The sequence below is a fragment of the Chiroxiphia lanceolata genome, chromosome 2 (assembly GCF_009829145.1).
Source record: "Chiroxiphia lanceolata isolate bChiLan1 chromosome 2, bChiLan1.pri, whole genome shotgun sequence".
In the NCBI taxonomy this organism is placed as follows: Eukaryota; Metazoa; Chordata; class Aves; order Passeriformes; family Pipridae; genus Chiroxiphia; species Chiroxiphia lanceolata.
In genome coordinates this window covers 110192307-110211705 of record NC_045638.1, presented here as the reverse complement: position 1 = coordinate 110211705, position 19399 = coordinate 110192307, and the positions used below count along the sequence as shown (strand labels likewise).

The 19399-nt window shown below is 40.0% G+C and overlaps 1 protein-coding gene across 22 annotated transcripts in view; it reads right to left on the bottom strand.

Moving 5' to 3' along the window:
* Positions 1–19399, bottom strand: part of ROBO2 (roundabout guidance receptor 2) — a 1060454-nt gene that overhangs the window by 146240 nt on the left and 894815 nt on the right. For all 22 annotated transcript variants that reach the window (XM_032678944.1, XM_032678942.1, XM_032678955.1 and 19 more), the window contains 2 exons: positions 4785–4942; positions 3004–3124 (listed from right to left, as the gene is read on the bottom strand). In XM_032678944.1, coding sequence (XP_032534835.1) covers positions 3004–3124; positions 4785–4942 — 279 coding nt within the window. The remainder of the gene's footprint in view (positions 1–3003; positions 3125–4784; positions 4943–19399) is intronic.

Genomic DNA, 19399 nt, shown 5'->3' with positions numbered 1-19399 from the left:
CTGTCTTCTTGCTTTCCCCCAAGATTGCACCTTGGAGCCTCATAAAGGCAAAAACTAGCAATAGTGCTTGAAAGAAAAGACTAACAAAATGTAGTGCATCATTGTGACTGTTCAAAACACAGGAATAATTTTGGGTAGCACTGCCTACATGCTCAGTTTCCTTTATGGTATTTTGCTACGAACGTTTGACAATTTTCTGCTAGTGGAAGAATCCTGACTTGGGAGCAAAAGAAATGCAATCTGCATCGACACTACCAGCATACAGTTAGAAGTGCCTGAATGTTGAAAACAAGGTTTCAAACAGACAAGCTTGGAAAAAAAAAAAACAACAAACCACAAAACATCAGTTGTTTTGTGAAAGTTCTACATGTATTATTCACAACTATCTCTCAGCAAGGGTTATTGAATGGGTACCCAGCCAAGTGGATATATTCTGCCCATGGGAAACTTTTATTTTCTCCCCCTACTTCTTTCCAAGGTTCTTATTGTCCATTTTATTTTATTGTTTCTAAACTCAAGAAAGGTGTAATATTTTAGGTTAGGCTTCCCTGTTGTTCCCCTCAGGCCACCAGTTCCCACCACACTGAGTCACTTTTTCCAGAGGCAATGCCTCCAGCTAAATTTTCTGTACAGGGAGCCAGAGAGCTGTCACGAGCCACACGCAGAAGTGAACTTCAGGTATTACAGAAAAACTTGCAAAGCCAAAAGTAATAAGTGGCTGGTTCCTGGAGAGGTTTGAGAACTAGTATGAAACAGTTCCTTTTCCTACGTAGTGTAGTTTACTAAGGCCACCTTCACTCTAGGAAAAGGGTTTTGAGGGTTGCTATTTGGGAAAGGAGGAATGAATAATCAGCTAATTAATATGCATTCCTCTCCAGAATCATCACCAGCTCTAGGCTTGCCAGTCATCTAATTAAATTCTCTAAGTCTCTTAGCTAAGATCTCTTTATTTTTGTTGTAAAGTCCATTTTCAAATATGTGCGAAAGAGTTAAAGTTGCACACATCAATTGTATATAAGTATTATGCTATTTTTAGCTTATTTTTCCTCAAAATTTGCCCAATTCTCATGTTCCTCAAACCTCTGAGTCATATTAGAAGGTGGCTTTGGACTTAACATATGATCCCTGGTCTTGCCTGTGCTCACTGAAGCCAATTTGAACATGCACAGCCGACCTGACGTTTCCCAGTCTCTGGATTTATTCCCCTTCTATCCCTGGATAGAAGGGGAGTTATAGAGAGAAAGATACTGAGATAGAGTACTTTAAATACAATTTTCTTTTGGTAGTCTAACACAATGCTGTAACATTAAAATATCTAATCTCACTTATTGCTGATTCTGTTCAGTATTCACCAAATAATTTTAGACTGTATTTTTGCAAGTTGATTGTTATGACTATATCCTGTAAAAAAATCAGAATATTGCAATTGGCTATGTATTCTTGTATATACCAAGATAAACCTAATATTTTTCATAGCCTGGCAGGATACGAAATTACATGCACATTTCAGTTTTCATTCCTACAGTTCAATGCTTTTTAACAAATTATTTTCTTAAGGATTTCTTAGGGCTTTGTAGTTTAGGACTGCAATTTGCTTGCTATCCACAGGGAGTATTACCAGAGATTAGCAGTACTTAAACTGATGAAGGAGATATGTCATGTCTTTTTCACATTTGTGTAAAGGCACAACTTCAACAGATTGGCTGTAAAGGACATAATAATTTGATAGAGATCCTTTCTCTGCTTTTTTTGAAACATATAATAGTTCTGCCTTTAAAAGTTGTATGTTTCCATGAATCCACAACAAACTAAGTGAAGCGGAAGCCTTTACAGTCTTATAATGCTGGAAAGCAGGAAATATTCAGTCATGTATCCAGTAGAATTTGCTCAGATCTTGTCTAGTAGAAACTTTTCTTTTGTGAATCCCATAATATGTTTGAGGGTTTTTTAAAGTGGACAAATGAATGTTGAGTTGCACATACATGCAAACACAGAGATGGCAACATGACTGGGTTTTCCAGTGCACCATATTAGGCAGAAGGTGAAAAAAAATAGGAGCATCTGCCTCAGAAAGGACCTTAGGATTTCTGTTAAAAGTCTCACTGGAATTACAAACAGTCTTGTTTGGAATTTCAATATTGTATATTAAGGATATCAAAGAGCTGTAGCAGGAGGGAACATTAACACTATTTCTCTTTTGTTGGCATATATGTGTTTTCTTTAGCAGTGAGGGTTCTTTCCTTACTGATTTTCCTTTGTTTGCTCAGAACCTCTTGACTAATTCCTACAAAACCATGCCTGCAGTATGTACCACAGCAGGATTCTGTGGCTTTGCTTCTTGTCCAGTTTTTAGCAGGATGGATCCAGCTCTAGGTTCAGTTATTATTCTGTTTTTGCTCTGGACTCTAACCATAGAGGGAATGTTACCTAACAACTTCTTGCCTCACCTATCAGGTCTAGAAGCTCTTTCACACAGGAAACATATTAATTTTTGGTTCATTCAGCAGCACCTGGCTTACAGGATGAAAAGCTGTTTCATGCCCTCTAAAAAACAAATGAAAAAAGTATCTCTCTATATACAGAAAACTGATTTCATAATTTTCTCCAAAGGCGTTTTACTGATCAACTAAGCTCTTTTGTGCTTTCCTACAGAGGTTTGATTTCACAACCCCACAGGAACATGGAATTGTTTAAATAGGCAATGTTAGTCCAAATCTCTGGTAAGCAGGCATTGTCAACCGTATTAGAAGTAGCTTAATTACTTTTGGCAATTTTGTGAGGGAGAGCATCGTGCCTAGAAGGAAAACCTTGAGCCAGCACAGCTCCACCATTATAAACCGCAGGTTTTGAAATCTGTCTTCTTCAGGAACTGTGAAATGCACCCTAAGCAGTACTGCTGTGTTTTGTTAACCTTGTTTTGGCTCATATTTTGATGAGCCACCCAGAGCAATCCAGCCCATGGCATTTGTGGTGAAGAGGAAATAAAGGCAAGAGTCACTTTACCGAAGACAGTCAGCTCTGCGGGGTCGCTGTCCCGCTCCCCCACCATGTTGGTCCCCACACAGGTGTACATGCCCGCGTCGCTCTTCCTGGTGTTGGAGATCATCAGCTTCCCGCCACGGATCTGTCTCAAAACAAGGAACGTATTTTTAACTTCAGATGAACCAAGTGTATCGGGGGGGAAAAAAAAAAAAAGCTGCCTTCTCGGGCAACAAGTCCCACAGTCAAGGCGTTTTAAAGTTTTGCTTGTAAATATATGTATAGCTTTAAAATTATAAACTTATATATTTAAAAATATTTAAGCTGTTCTAGAGAATATTTTTATCATACTGACTAATTTCAGCTTGCAACTAATTTCAACTACTGAATAATTCCAGAGGCACTTAATTTTTTTCCTTCGGTGTTCATTAGATTCTTTACATTTCAAAGTTTACATTTCTTGCTGCCTCTTGGCAGCACAAAGAGCTTGTATTTCTTGCATGATGATACTTAAAGCACTTTTGACATCTCTCAGAAGAAAAAGGCAGTTGGATTTAGTTTTATTTAGTTCATTTTACTGGTTTCTTAACAGTTTCCTTGATCACTGATTAAGACAGAGTTTCTCTCTTTGCTGTGGCAAACAGACTGAATCTGGGCCAAACTGAGAATTCACCTGAGTCTCGTAAGACTTAACATTTTTTTTTGGCTACAAAGGGTGCTTGTAGAGGGAAAGAGCAGGATAGCTCAAAGAAATAAAGTACAAATTTGCAGCTTGTGAAGTCACAGACAGCGTCACAGGCTAGACAATGGGGTGCTTCAGAATAATCTAGGAATAGAACCAAAGAAACTTGAGAGTCAGGGAACGGGTATCCAGCTCCCTGCAACTCTTCCTTCTCTACTCTTGCGTGGACCCTAGCAGAGAGAGCCTGGTCCACAAATAGCAACAACTTAGGTTGTTTGGCTTGAAATCATTCCTTAGGCATCCAAAGCCACAAACAATCTTCCTGATAGTACGTCCATGTTGAATAAGGTCAGCACTGAATCATTACATACAACATAAAACTTTATTGAAGGAATATCAATGGTGAAAAGCTAAGCATTTAAAAATTAGGAATGAGATGTCCTCACACCCTTAATTTATCTCAGTTGCTCGCACAGACCATGATTTATCTCTACTCCCTTGATAAGTTAGGTATTTCTGCTGGATCCTTTTTCACTCATTACGAGAAATGAACAGTCACAGAATTCAGCCAGTGTTACTCAATAAGTCAATATGGATTCATATTCAGGAGTCATAATTCTTTAGAGTGTGACTTCAGTCTTCATTTAGAATGCATGTCCAAATTACTACACTAAATACAACTTCACCAATATCATCCTAACATGTTGGGGGTTTTTTCCATGGAGTATTTTTCTACCTCAGAGATACGACTGAATTTACCTATAAAACACCTCTCTGATATAAAGTCTGATTTTGACAGTTCAGTGAACTGAGATGCAGAAAAGATAAAGCCAAATGGCTCAAAGACATCCACTGAGTCCCCCATCTAACCAAGCACCTTACATGACCAAATCTACAGCTGAATGGATCTCCATTGCACTGGACATATAAACCAACCCTCAGAGAAGTTCAGGGTGGAGAGCCAAACCAGAAGCGATAAACAACCTTCTGCCCTCCTTTGGGAAAGCTCGGAGAGGCAACCTGCCAAAAGCCTCTGTGAGGAAGGCTATAAAACCATAAAGTTCTGCTGCTCTCGGCTGTGTGTCCTGTGTCTGCAGACAAACAACCAGCCAGTTGTACTCACACTGATCCGCTCCTCCCTGTCATCAATGCGGACTTTATCCTTCTTCCAGTAGATGGTGGGCTCAGGGTGTCCTCGAGGGGGCTGGCACTCCAGGATGGCAGGCTCCCCAGCTGCCACCACGACATCTGTAGGGTTCTGGCGGAAGTCATCCCGTAGCACTAATGCAACAAATGAGGGAAAGAAGGAAAACAATTATTAGAAGTGATGGCATTGTAAGTGAGGAAAAAAAAACCAAACATGTAGAAACATATAATATTAAGCAAACAAGTCTCAACCATTATTAGGTGATGAGTTTGCATCTTACATTGACTATAAAAGATCTCATAAAAGAAGCTGGTGGGTGGGTCCTTTTGTCCAGTGGAGGTAGATTTCACACACCTGGCTTTTTTTCCCCTTGCTTTTTTCTCCAGATAAGAATGCTGCTCTGCATTTAAATTGGAAAGACCTGTAGCACCCCTTACACTTTTTAACCTTGACAGGGTCACTTTCCATAGTTAAAAAAGTAGCATTGCAGGTAGGATGTTCAGTTCTTTTCATAACAGAAAACAACATGCTGAATATCTGCCTTGCCTGGATCTCCAGCTTCAGCATAAGCTAGGTAAAAAAGGGACAGAACCGACACTGAATTGCAGAGTTACACCTTGATTAAGGCTGTTGTTGTTATCCCTGTTATTACTGTTATCACCAAATACATGCCAAAGTGATCACCAGTTCTGAAAGGTGTCAGAGAAATCAAGCTGTTACTAATGTGCTTCCAGCACATTTATTTCTTCCTTCTATATATTTAGTTCTAATATTTCTGCAACTTCGACCAGCGCTGTCCCATGACATAGAAAACAAAGGGCATTTAAATCACTGAGCTGTTTGAGAACTAAATTAGGCATCATAGGCCAACTTGTTATGTAAATCAAGCTTCTATAAGGAATTAGGTCCAACTAGCTGGCTTCAGTGTGTTAAAATGATATCCACTTCATCGTTATTCTTCCATGTGTGTCCTAGTCTCTAGGTTAATTGACATTCTTATAAACATAAAACTGAAAATAGCTCTAGATGAGCTACTGAAATAGAATTTAGGGCATTGCCCCTCCTTGAATTTCAGCTACGTATGGCTTTCATTAGAGCTTTAAAACAGTTCTCGCCCTTAATGGAACCAGGGCCCTCTGAGAAATTAGAAAACACTGTATCCTAGTGAAGGGGCAAGTCAGGAAGAGTTCAGCAGAAATTGCTCAGTCTCATTTCATAAGCAGAGATAATTTACTGCTTTCAATGTTAATAAAATGTGCCCCATTTTAACATTGGAAACGGAATATTTTTCTGTTCTGTAATAAGCCAGAGGAAAAATATGATTAATACATACAAGAATTGGTTTCTGAATAGGCTGAGGGGAGTGGGCTGTGTATATGTGGCACTCAGAACGACATACAAGGTAACTTGTACAGTTCCTCATTTTGGGATACACAGGTAGATCCCAGAGGAAGGAGGGAATTAATTGGAAGTTAATTCCTTTTCTAACAGACTCACAAAAAAAGAGTGACTATCTAGGTTTCACTCTCAAAGTATAAAACAGAAGTGATAGGATGGAGCTGGCAACAAATGCAGCTCTGGCAAGGACCTGAAGGCTTCTTAGGTGACATACCCAATGGATACATATTTTTTCCAACAGAAAACAAAAAAACTCAATCCCCAAATATTTCTGATTAATACGAATCACTTGTACGCTTCTGATTTGCAATAATCAAATTGACAGAAATGGAATTTAGAGAACTTCAAGATCAAATGGAAGAAATAACTTATGCAATGCACTGCACAGCAACATTATGATAAGGATCATGGCCTGCTGACTGTTTGGCAGTACAACATTTTGCAAAGCCAAGAAAGCCAATACCATGGCAATTTCAGGGAAAGAATCGGAGAAAGTCTTACAAAATCGTTTTTTTTTAGGAAGCGTCTTCCTGTATCTCCATGATCCCTATGATATACAAGAAGAAAAAATACTTCTAGACAATGCTATACACACTTTCACAACTGGCAAATGGAAAAAAAATCAGCTCCCTCCATTACACACAAAATAATTGTTTTTATTGGCTTGATTCTATTCGCAATTACAGAACTTCAGTGCAAATCTGCTAGTGGAAAATCCCCAGAAAATCAGCAGATCCCACCACATAATGGCTTTATATTCCTGATTCCTAACTCCTGGCAGCAACATTAAGGACAGCATTTTCCTTGAACATTTCACTCTGCTATATAAACCTGACAAATACAGTTTCCAACAGTGATACACAGCAAATTACATTAACTTTCTCTGAATCATCCCAGCAACTGTGTAAGGTTCCAATCAGCCTCAGAATATGAGGCTAAGAGGTGATTTGATTTTATCACATTCCTTTATCCAAAGTCTTACTGCAAAACTGGCTTGAATGGAAGACAAAATTGATGCTACAGGCCTTGCTTAATCTTGCTCTGTACCTCAGCACATATGCGAGTGTTGAATAGATATATCTCATAATTTCCATCTAAAGCATTCTGTGTTTTGGAGAAAAACAAAAAATGGTTGGAGGAAAAAGAAATCGGGAAAAAAAATAAAGCTGTGACAGAAAGATAAAGATAAGAGAAAAATATGTGGAATATAAATTAAAGAAAGAAAGCAACTCGAAGAGGAAGAGAGGGAACACTAAATTTAGGGAGCGTGAGAAGAAAAAGCCAGGTAAAGAAAAGAAAAAAAAAAGAATAAAAGCAGAGAGAAAAACAGGGTAAAGAGCAGAGGGCACAGGCTGCCATTCCTGTGATTCAGTGCTTTTAAAGCAATCTAACAATGGAAAAGCACAGACATTAATCTGATCAGCCCAGCCAATCCAGAACATCCAAACATCACCCCGAGAGAGGGGGAGTAGGGAAGAGGGGACCAGAGTGTGAGCTGGTGAGCTTGGCTGTCCCCCTCCAGTGGTGCAGGAAGCCACAGAAGAAAGGAGCCTGGACTGGAAGTTGAGTTCACACATATTAGCAGAGTAAATGGAAAAGTTGCAGCACAGCTTAGTGCATTCACCATATCTAATGGTACAATCATCTGTGAAAACAGAAAAATGATTGAGAGCTGCAGAATATTCCTCAGCCAATTATCCACAATTGCTGGGTACTTCCAGATAACTATTAGTGTGCCTGAGCAGATCACCCTTTCCACACACCGGCAAGAGGCTTTTGTTCACTTGAGGAGCCAGCCCTCTTCAGGGCCCTTTTGGCAGGGCACAAATACTAATGTTTTAAAAATTCAACACAGGTGGGAAAAATGTTTCACCAGCCTCATCTTCCTCATCCTGTGTTCTTATTTTGCTTTATTCCAATTTTAACGCAAGTTACGCAGCTCCCTTTGTGCTTGCGTGGGTATTTCCCTACATTTTTGGGTTTTCCCTGCATTTTGGATATTTCCCTGCATTCTTTACTGTGAGGGTGTTGAGGCACTGGAACAGTTCTCCAGAGAGGTTGTGGATGCCCAATCCCTGGAGGTGTTCAAGGCCAGGCTGGATGAAGGTCTGAGTAACTACTGGAAGGTGTCCCCGTTCACAGCAGGGGCATTGGGACAAGATGATCCCTCAGGTAACTCACAACCCAAACCTTTCTGTTATTCTATGATTTACCAAGGGGTGACAAAGAAAAAGATGTCTGGCACCCCTCCCTACCAACTCTGGCACCACAGTGCAGCCGGTTCAGTTCCCTTTGAAGGGCAGGACCCCAGGGGCTGCCACGCGGCCACCACGGCTGTGACAGCGACAGAGAGGGGAGATGCTCCTCTCCTCCAGCCCAGCTGCAGCTCAAACGTTTAAAAAGGCAAAGCCTTGGAAGGGCAAAAGCTTCTGGATGGCTAAGCCTTGCTGCCTGGAAAGGCACCAAGGGACTGGAGCGCTGGAAAGGACAGCTAACGCGTACACACAGCCCACAGTGGTGCTGCGGACAAGAGTTTAATTAAAGTTTGATCGGTCTCTTTGTAGCTTGAAAAGCCGATGCTGCTCAAACAAGATAGATGTCTGTGAGCAGTCACGTTGGTCTTTAAGGCATGCAAAGCCCTGCACGGCCATTTCCAGGTAGCCAGGAGCGTAACCAGGGAAAGGGAGAACATCCAGCAGTGGCAGCGCCGAGATAAACACGCACAGGGCACGCACCTGCCGGGGCCAGGAAGGGAGGGGGAAAGGAGTGAAAAGGAGCCCCTGCTACCAAGGCAACTGCTCACCAGCACCTGCCAGCTTAGGCCCAAATCCAGGCCTCGGTCAAACTGATGCTCATAAACTCAGGGAATTACACGGAAACTGAATTAATTTCCTCGGCTGAGGCTCCAGCAATTTGTTTAAAGGAAGTGGAGATAAAGCCACGATGTTTATGGGGTAGGAGGGAAGGTGGCCGGGTCAAAATTATTCTAGGCTAGATATCCATGCCTTAATCCTGCTTTCCAGTTTCCAGGCCCTTAGAAAGAAAACATTTTTATAGGATTTACATTTACATGATGATTACAAATAACCATCTGTCTGCTTCCACTTTTTCAATCTGGTCCACGTCCCACGAGCCCCCAGCCTGTGGTCAGAGCAGCTAAGCTGGAAGGAAGAAGTGGATGCCCGTCAGGAGGCTTTGGGATAATTGCATTCTTCTCCCACCAGCGCTCGTCTCTCCACCTCCTCCCCCTCGGCATGCACGGTGAACATCTGAGATTACCGGGAACAGGAGGGAGGGAAAGAGTATCTTTTTTGCCTTTTTCAATGAATGATAATGTCTTAAAACACAGCTACATCTGTTGTGCTGTCTAGAGGGTATAAAGAGATATCGAGTAAATGTCAATAGGCTGCTGTAACTTGGGTCCTGGTAGTTTGTACTCCCCTTTCTATTTTATTTTATGCTTATCTCAAGATAATATTATTCTTATACAAAGACTTTGTGCAGACACATCAGTGACAGTTTGGTCACAGGTAGGTCTCCCCTGATCCAAGGCACTCCCCCACAGGCATTTTCCTAAATCCTCATCTCTCCACCACTGCTTTGGCACTTCCCACCTCTGATACATACTGATAGGAACAACTGACATGAATTATTATGTCAAATAAGTGCCCAGATGTCATGCAGTGGACAGATTAAAGGATTATTATACTTTAGGCAGCATATGGTGCTAAGGGGTATTTTGGAACTTGACTAATGTGTATGATCTACTGAAATGGTCCCTGAGCAAGCCAGCACTACCTGCTGAAATGGGGTGACAGAAAAAAATCAAGGGGTCACAGACAACTCTCCTTGTGAAGGATAATAATACACTTTGTTTGAAGATGCTGCTGCCCCACCTCTTTGTTTCAGCAGCTGCCTCTGTCACATTTTGTAAGGAAAATTTAAAAAGAAAATAATCACAACCTAGACAATAGTCTTAGGCAAGACTGTCAGGGAGCTCTTGAGCTCCCTCTGCATGGGCACAGCCTGGAAAAAGCTGCTACCTTTAAAAAAAAAAAAAAGGATTATAAAGAACTATACACTTTTTCCTTCTGTTCTTTTTCCCATCCTTCACCTATCTCCTGATACTGATATTGCCTAGCAGACACGAACACTAGCTAAATTACTATGACTCAAAATGTTCAGACTTTACCTTAAAATGAGGCCCTATACCCAAGAGAACCATTTTCAGAGGCACTAAGATACTTTCAAAGAGTCTAGTAGCTTCAACAATGTTTGATTAGTAGGGTACCTAGAAATCAAAGTGATGAAGTGAGCAGCACAGAGATTCCTGCATCAAGAAACAAAAGGAGAATCTTCTTCCTTGCCAATTCAGCAACTTTCTTTGGCTTCATCCATTTTTCTCACTCAGTATTTCATGTGCTTCTGAACTCAGGAACTTCGTACTTAAGTTAAAGATAGCTTGCTTTTTATTCTCAGGCCTCAGCAAACACAAAAATGTGGAAAAAACGCTCCATTCTGACACATCCTCTAAAATGTCTGACTGCTCATACATACAGATATGGACACAGAAAGAATTTGGACTTTAGGATGAACATTAATGTCTTAATTTCAGTCTGAGGTGTACCCCAACTAGCTGATTGTACAAGAGTCAGGAAAGAAGGCAGGCTTTTTCCTTTCTTATTTCCAGCATACACTGCAAGAGTCAGACTTTGAAATCTCTCTCTAGCAGTTAACCCAGTTAAGGGCACTGCCGACCTATTTTCCCTTTTACACAGGTATACAAGTGATAGTTGTTGCAGACATTAGCTTATTATTTCTTTCTGATTTTTTCAGCGCTGCTATCTGTGCTGAATTAAGCATATGCAATACAGTCTGAATGCACTTACTGAAAAATTGTGTAATGTCTTTGTTTTTCTTGTGATTCATTGTGATCACTTGAATGCAATCTGACATCTCTGTAATATTTTTTTTCTGAAATATTTTATTTGACTACTAGATAGCAGGAAGAGTGGAGATTTTTCTAATTTAGAACATAATATATTTATGTTTAAGCTTCCTGATTGAAAACAAAGTTCTATCACCTGTCTTCATTGCAATGAATTTCCAATAACCTTCTCTTTTTTTCAAACTCCCACCTCCTTCCACCAACAAATTCTGAATGCTGCAGTTAACAGTCAGCAATCTCATTACCCATCTGCTATAAATCTTCAAAAGCATCACTGTGTTTTGACAGTCAAGAAAGGCAAAGGGAAGCAATAAGCATAACCAAGTGTTCTTTATGGATGCAAATATCCTGAAGACCACATTTAAGTAATTTCAGAAATCTAAAGCTATACAACGTAATATGTTGAAGAATTTTCTCTAGGATACTGGGAAGATTTTTTTTTCTCTTATTCTTAAAACATAATCACTTTTGATGAATAAACTGCACAGCTTGCTAATGTTAGCAAGAGACACATTACTAGGAGTTTTATTTCATTGAAACTAAAAACCCGACCACTTGCTTAAAAGTTCAGAGACTTTCTAGAAGAACTGATATCATAACTGTAGACAACAAACTTTGAAAAATGTGCACAGTCTGTTATAAGTCTTCACATTTAACAAGGATCAGACACTTAGCAGTTTAAGTCAAGTCTGAGGTTAGCTTTTACATGCTCTTCCCATCTAATGGACTACCTATTCAGAAAATCATGGGCAAGGAATTTATTTTTTCCCAGCTAAAGGGAATATGAGATGAGGAAGCAGGCACAGCTTAAAAAACACCACCTCACAACCGAAGCACTGTCACTTTTATGCCAGCATGTCTTCTTTGCAGCAAGAATATGGGACTAGCTTCACCAAAAGCATCAGAGGACTCTTCAAATCCCATCAACTATGCTTTTCTCCCAGCAGTGCAGTAGGGAGGATCCTGTTTAGTAAAAAAGGCAATCCTCCACAATCCCTTGTAGGTTGCAGTCAAAAAAGGGATAGATCAGACTGAATAAACCTTTGCCCTCTGCAGCAAAGCCATTCTTAGGTTCTTATAAGCAAAATTAGAAAAAAAAAACAAAGACAAAAAACAAACCTAAACAAACAAACAGACAAAAAACCCCCAGACCAACCAAACAGCCAACCAACCAACCAAACAGAAACTTACAGGAATTAGAAATATATAAACAATTTCCTAAAGCAACAACATCCAAAAAACCTCAGGCGTTCCTGATATACGAACAAAATTCTGGTGGGAGCTTTTCATCATCTGCTTCAGAAGAGCACACAAGAAACTGCACTGTACATTATGAGTAGCGAGATTCCCCAGAAAGCACAGATTTAATTAGTAAAGTTCGGAAACCACAGCATATGAGCATGCAGGTTTACTGTGGTGAGTACAAAAGTAGCATTGCAGCACTGTGCTCAACCTAATGAGTGCAACCGAGAGTTTGACACAGCATTGAGGAAATGTGTTTTTTCTGCTTCAAACTGGAGTTGGTTCTCCTAAAACCACTTCAGCTGCCTCAGTCTCCTGGGCTTCCAGTTCAATCCCAGCCCAAACACCTAAAAAATACATGTGCCCTCAGTAAAACAAAGGAATGAGAGCAGATGAGAATCATGAAAAGAAGTACAAATGAATGAATATTTCTTGTATGAGAAATATAGAATGTTATATGCTTCATTTAGCCCATATAATACAGACTGCAATCTCAGAGCTCCACTGAAGTGTGAATAGCCTCTAATAAACTTCTTGTGTACACATGCACAACACATACACAACAGCTGGGATGCTTTCTCATCTTGGCAGGGGGTCACTGCCACATTACTGCTATACTTTAGCCACATTAGGCAAAGCATCAAACAAAATAGGCTGCTGCCCAACACAGGAATTCTCTTCCATCCCTCCCCCCTATCTCCATGCCTAACTATGGTCTCTATTTCTTAATTATGAGCTAAAACTCATCTATTCAATTTTTTGTGAGCAGAGGGTGTTTTTTTTTGGTCAGGGCTTTTCTGTTGCTCCCTTCAGACATCAGGATTGAAAACAACATATTTGAGCAGACACAGCAAGGCACGTATTTCTCAGTGAGCTTTTGTAACTCTGTGGTGAGGGGACTGTGCAGCCACACTCCAGCAGACATGGAGCGCAAGGCGCATCCACAGCTGGCACACAGAACCAGTGGGAGCCGTCTGCTGCTTCCCAAACACCTCACTTCCCATCCTGCAAACTGTCCTCATGTCAATGGGCCATTTTGGGGTGGTTGCCAGGTGCCATTTAAACAGGCCTGCTCTATAGGCCAGGCTGGCCTCGTGTCCTCTGTCCCAGGGACGGGCACGTCACCACACACGGGCTCAGCAGTGGCATTTCCTGCTGGACCTGGTCTTTATCATTCACCTCCTGAAAGGCTCCACTGCTTCCACTTTTTGTAGAATTTGTCCCAGCAAGTAGAGAATGGAAGCCGGAAATGCATAAAACATGTCTGGTGAGACATGACATTCCCAGTCATTTGAAGGTGGTGGAAAATCGGAGCTAAGAGAAGGAAGAACTGTGTGTGCAGGGGGTGGGACAGCAGAAGGCCTCAAGTCATCAAATATGTATGCTCACTGCTCCAGTCACATTTGACACCCTCCCACAGGAATCTACAGCAAAACCTCACCTCCTAAAATTCCTCTACAACTTATGATCTCATATTACTTTAACACTATACCCTAAATTAAAAAAGCAAGGATGCATGGCCCAATGACATTGTTTATTAAAACTTCCACTTCTACCATCCCTGAGGACAATAAGAACTTCTTTTTTTTCTTCCAGTGTTGGAGTTTTCTTTGAAGTTCCATCATGGGATTCTTCCTTCAAAAAAGGAACTTCAAAATCTTTCAAATTTAACTACCGATCAAAAATGTTAGATAGTTTTTCTGGATTACCTTTAACAATGCCAAATAATTTATCTGTCACTTGTCATCATAATATTTTGCGTAATGAATTTAAGTTTCCAGAGTTCTAGAGAACAGAAGGAGCAATGTGATATGTGGAACCTATATTAAAAATGCTCTTTCGACAAAGTCATTTGAGTTCTGTCAATATATTACCACCTAAGATATAATCCACAGATAACTAGATAAAACAGTAATTTTCTATGGTTTAAACACAGAAAGAAAAACCCAAATTTGAGATTTTATGCAAAACAAAAAAGAAACCAGTGTAATTTGCCAGAAATCTCTTGAACTTTTGAGCTATTCCAATAGCATAAGGAATGGTTTCTCTATAATATAACTCTCCCACTTATTTTCAAAAGAGAAAAAGAATATAAGAGTTCACACTGCCCTCATTATTATGCACTGCATCATACAAGAGAAAAAAAAAAAAATAAAGAAGCAGGAGCAAAGACCAACCGTGATAGCCTGAAGCAACAATTTTGAAAGGGGATCTTAAGCATCCAGAGGGAGACCAGAACCTGGGTGTCCAGCTCCACCCTCCAGTCACACTGTGCCTGAGACTCCAAATGACCTTCAGCTGAGTGGTTACACCAACTCCCAGACACAATGTTGAAAATATAGTGGCAGAATGTTCTGAATTGCAGTAAATGTGAAACAATTTTTTTTTCTATAACTAGTACCACTTTCCCAAAGCACTATTCCATGTACAACAAATTCTGCATAACAGAAAAGCTAACAGTACAATGAAATTAGAAGAATAAAATAAATCCACCACGTGTCACACATCCTTCCAAACCCTTGGTGCTGAACATTCCTCTGGCAGTTCAGTAGAAGAGAAAATCAGGGTAACTACACATCTGCTGATGGATTTAAAATAAGAGAAAACTGACAAAGAGCACAACTCGAATAACAGTCTACCCCAGACTACAGTGAAGAAGCAATCTGAGATGTGCCTGTAAAACAGCCTTTAACATCTGCACTACTCAACAGCTGGAACAACCCTTCGGATGAAGGGCTCACATTCCTCTGAAGTGTCTGAAAGACCTCTGTTAATCCCACGGTTAGAGTATCAAATAATTTTTACAATCTTTTCTCTCCCTCTTACCTCCCTTCCAATCACTAGTGTAACAAAAACCCTATTCCAGCTCAGGCACATTTAATAACTGAACATTGAAACAGGTTTAATCGGGAACCTCCCAGCACAATCAAGTCATTCATTTTCTGCCTTCTTAGCACAGAGCTTAACCAGACACACAGTACCTGTGCCTGCAGCTTCCACAGAGGAGTTAATTTGTGTACATTTATACAGATACTGTCATTCTTTGATTGCACTGGAAAACTAGAGGCTATACTGACAAGATAAAGTATTCAAGCACCATATGATAGACAAAGCACAATATTGAAAGAGGCAGATTAGATTATTAGACTCGACAGGATTGGATGCAGGGAATTTTTAGCCTGCCACAGTATTCACCTGGGATAGATTTTAGGCCAAGTAGTACAAATATTTTCTTCTATGACAATTACATTAAAAAAAATTTTTAAAAAAATCTCCTGTTTGGAGGATTTTTAACCCAGCTCACTCTACTGACCCAGTTCACAGCCTGGATTCATAAGCAACAGAGAGAATGACAACCTATTACAAGTGGAGAAAATAAGTGGCCAGGAGAGAATAGTACTACTTAAAGTAGATTTTCCACCAAGGAAAATGTGTTGTTAAGCTATGCAATGTACTTCCCTATATTTAGAATAAGGAATATATAAAATACAATAGCTCATATAACCAGTGGGATTTCTCTGAGACCAGGAGAAGTGGAAACATTCTGTAGTTCACTTGTGCAGCTTCAATTAAGGCAAATTGAATTAAACTCTCCCTTGAGGAAGACCTCTGTAGCTCTGCTCCTCCTTTTCTGAACAATTCCAGATGTAGGTGTGGAACATTTTCAGTTTCTCTCTGAAGAATTCCACATGCCTGGCTGTGCTGCCACATTCACACAAGGAGGTGAGCCTCTGGGGGAGAAAACATGGGGCACTAAACAGTGTTCAGCCAAGAGTGGGCACATATTTGATTTTACAGCTTACTTCTGTTCACTGGGGCTTCCTTCCTTACTTAGCAACAGACAGATCCACTGGAAACCATTCAGAAGACATGGAAACACTTCTGCTGCTGAACAAATGAAAGTTTAGTACCGTGTGGCTCATAATCACACATTCAGTGGCGCTTTGCCTTCTTCCTGTCATATCCAGAACTTATTACCTGCTTCACAGCTCTCCTTTGCCCTTCCTTTTGAGTACATATCCAATCCAAGGCACTAATGACTTCTGCTGTAAGGAGTCACCCTTCTAATACAAGTCTGCAGGCTCACCTCAGTACGTTGAGGCTCAGAATTGCCACTCCCAGGGCACACCTTTGGTTCTGGCTCACACAGGAGTGACAGAGCTCCAGCAGGTCCAGTTGCTGGCCACAGTTCATGACTTTTCTTTCTCAAGCAGACATTTGCCAGAACGCCCTTTCCCCACAACAGCAGGGTTTAGGAGGTCAAGTCCATTTTACTGGAACTTATGAAAGCTTTCAGCCCCCTCCATTGTTTCCCTCAACCCACTGACAGGCTGGGACATGAACAAAATACATACTGGGGTTTTTTTGTTTTGATTTGTTTGTTTGTTTGTTTGTTTTAAATAGTAGGTGGCAGACCTATCCTATGAACAAGGGAACACTAATTCAGCACAACTAATACTTGCTTAAAACTTTAAAAGTTTCTTTTCTGTTCTTTTCTAATCAAACATCTCATGGCTCTGAGCTACAACCCTCCATACTTCTTCGAATGGTTAAACAGAAATGCCAACAGACACACAGCAGTAAATTCAGTGCGTAGCTGAAATTACTGAGCATTGAGAATTTTAAATCCACATCGTGCAGGATCTGAACAACATCTAAATGTACATTTGAGTTCACAATGCAGGTAGCAGAGAGCTTTGTGTGGGAATTTACCTGTGATTCCTGGGCATCCAGGAGCCTGGACTGCAGACATTCATCACTGCTACAGTGGGAATGTCAGGAGGGCTGGCAGATTGGATTCAAATCTCTGCCAGTCCTTTTATAAAATGATAAATCCAAGACATTTATTCAGAACCTGCTTCAGATCCTACTGGCAATGGTAAATCCATTAAACTTTGCTTTCACTGTTCATGATGTTTATAAAAATAGTAGCTGGAATTACAAACCAGTAATACAAAGCTTGGTATTTTTCCTCCTCACATGTAATAATGAGCTGGATAAGAACAAAGTTGACCCAGGGATTTCAATGCAGAAACCTTCATTGCAAACCTGAGCAGTAGTGTGCAAACCCATGTTTTTATGTCAATATAATAATGGCATTTCTATGACTATTAATAAAGTATAGATCTGCTGCTGGATTCATGGTTGAAGTGACATCATAAAATGAATTATATTTCTTCTTAAACTATATAATTAACTCTTAATGAACCCTTCCCTTTTCCCAGTAAATTCAATTTTATCTAATCCTTGGGTTTATGGTAATGTTGAGCTCATTAAAATGTTACTTAAAACTCATTAAAATGCACACTGAGAGGTAACAGCTTCATTACAGTAATATGTTGTAAAAGAAAAAAGAATGCTTTATTATCATTTAATTGTTTCCAAAATGGAATACATTTGCATAATGATGAGGTTCACAGGATATTTTCAGTAGTACTCAATAATTAAGCAGTTCAGTAATTAAAAATGCATTTTCTAAAAATAATTTTATGTTCTTGCTTACTCCCTGTTGTTTTTTTCAATTGGGAGAAGTGCTCATGTTGATAGAGTTTACAGAACTGAGCAACAACGATACCTGAATTGACATTACAAAAAGATAACATTTAAAGACCTCGGCAAATTTCTCTTTCAAAATAATAAATTAAAATTGCCACCAATATATACTACAAATCAGACTTTCTAAGTCATATAATATCCCTTGAATCACTTTTCTTCAGCACCAGGGAGAACCAGGAATTATGAAGGGGCCTTTCAAGTGCAAAGCCTTACTATCATTTTCATCATTTGTTCTTACTGTACATGACAGAATACTCCAACAGAGTATTCTATCCCAGCATTGGCTGGGACCTGGACATGGCTTCAGAGCACGTCAGTGTAACTATGAATCCTCCTGAACCCATGTTTGGAGGCAGAAGCCCCCAAGCCAGGGTACTGCTTATAGAGCAGTGTTGTAGCTTCACCCCTGCTTTTCTCCTTGACAGAAACCATCCCAGCTCAAAGGCAAAAAGACAAAACAAGGACAAAGCTGGAGATAAAAGTTACATCTTCTCAGGAAACTCAGCACTAAGAGTGTCCGTTGTTTGCCACATGACATTCAGGTAGAAGATATTTTGCTAACTTTAATTTTAACTGCCAAAGGAGGGTTACTAGAAAAGCTGACATACCTTGCCAGAAAAACTGACATACACATTCCCATTTAGATGGGAAAAATACAACTTTGAAGCCTTGAGTCATTCAAGGAGCTGTCTAATGTAATACCATTTAAGATCCCTTGAAGTATTAATTTAATACCAATCGCTGCTCTTTTCTGTGGTTTTCAAATATTTCAAAAATTTCAAATATTATTTCTACTTGTATAAAGCAGATACTCTGCATCACAACGCACCTAAGAGGGATTCTTCCAGCTTGTTGTGAAAGTTGATCAGCATGCCAAAGGCACAATTAAATATGGATGCAGCAGGTTAGACACATCAGTGTAAGGGGAACAAGAGAGAAAAGTGGTCTGTGAGCTTTCAACCTCTGTATCATTAGTGGGGAATAACAGACTAGCACAAAAATAATCTAAAGGGAAAAAAATGAAGCACTAACCAGATTTAACAATTTCAGCAGCTGAAATTATTGTATGTAATAGGAGAGCGTTTCTGTGGTATGAGGCTGGAATGTACAAAATGAGAACAAGTTATCTGGTTTACCATGGTTTTCCTGGGTGAGTCTGGATAACTAACTGATCTCAAGTCCCAGATGCAAATGGAGTATCAGACTTCTTTTGATCCCTTTTCTGATTATTTAAATAGATCAGTCTCGTCCGTCTCTACAATCCCCTCTAGGTACTTCCTGTAGTTCCTTGCACAGTGGTCCAAATGACAATCCTATAATGTCCGTCTTAACAGAATTTGTAAAAATAAATCCAGGGCAGTTACTCAGTGAGATATCAGTATGTGGGCTGAAAAATGTTGTTTAATGCAATAAGTCAGGTCATATTTCCAAATTTGCTTCTGATACT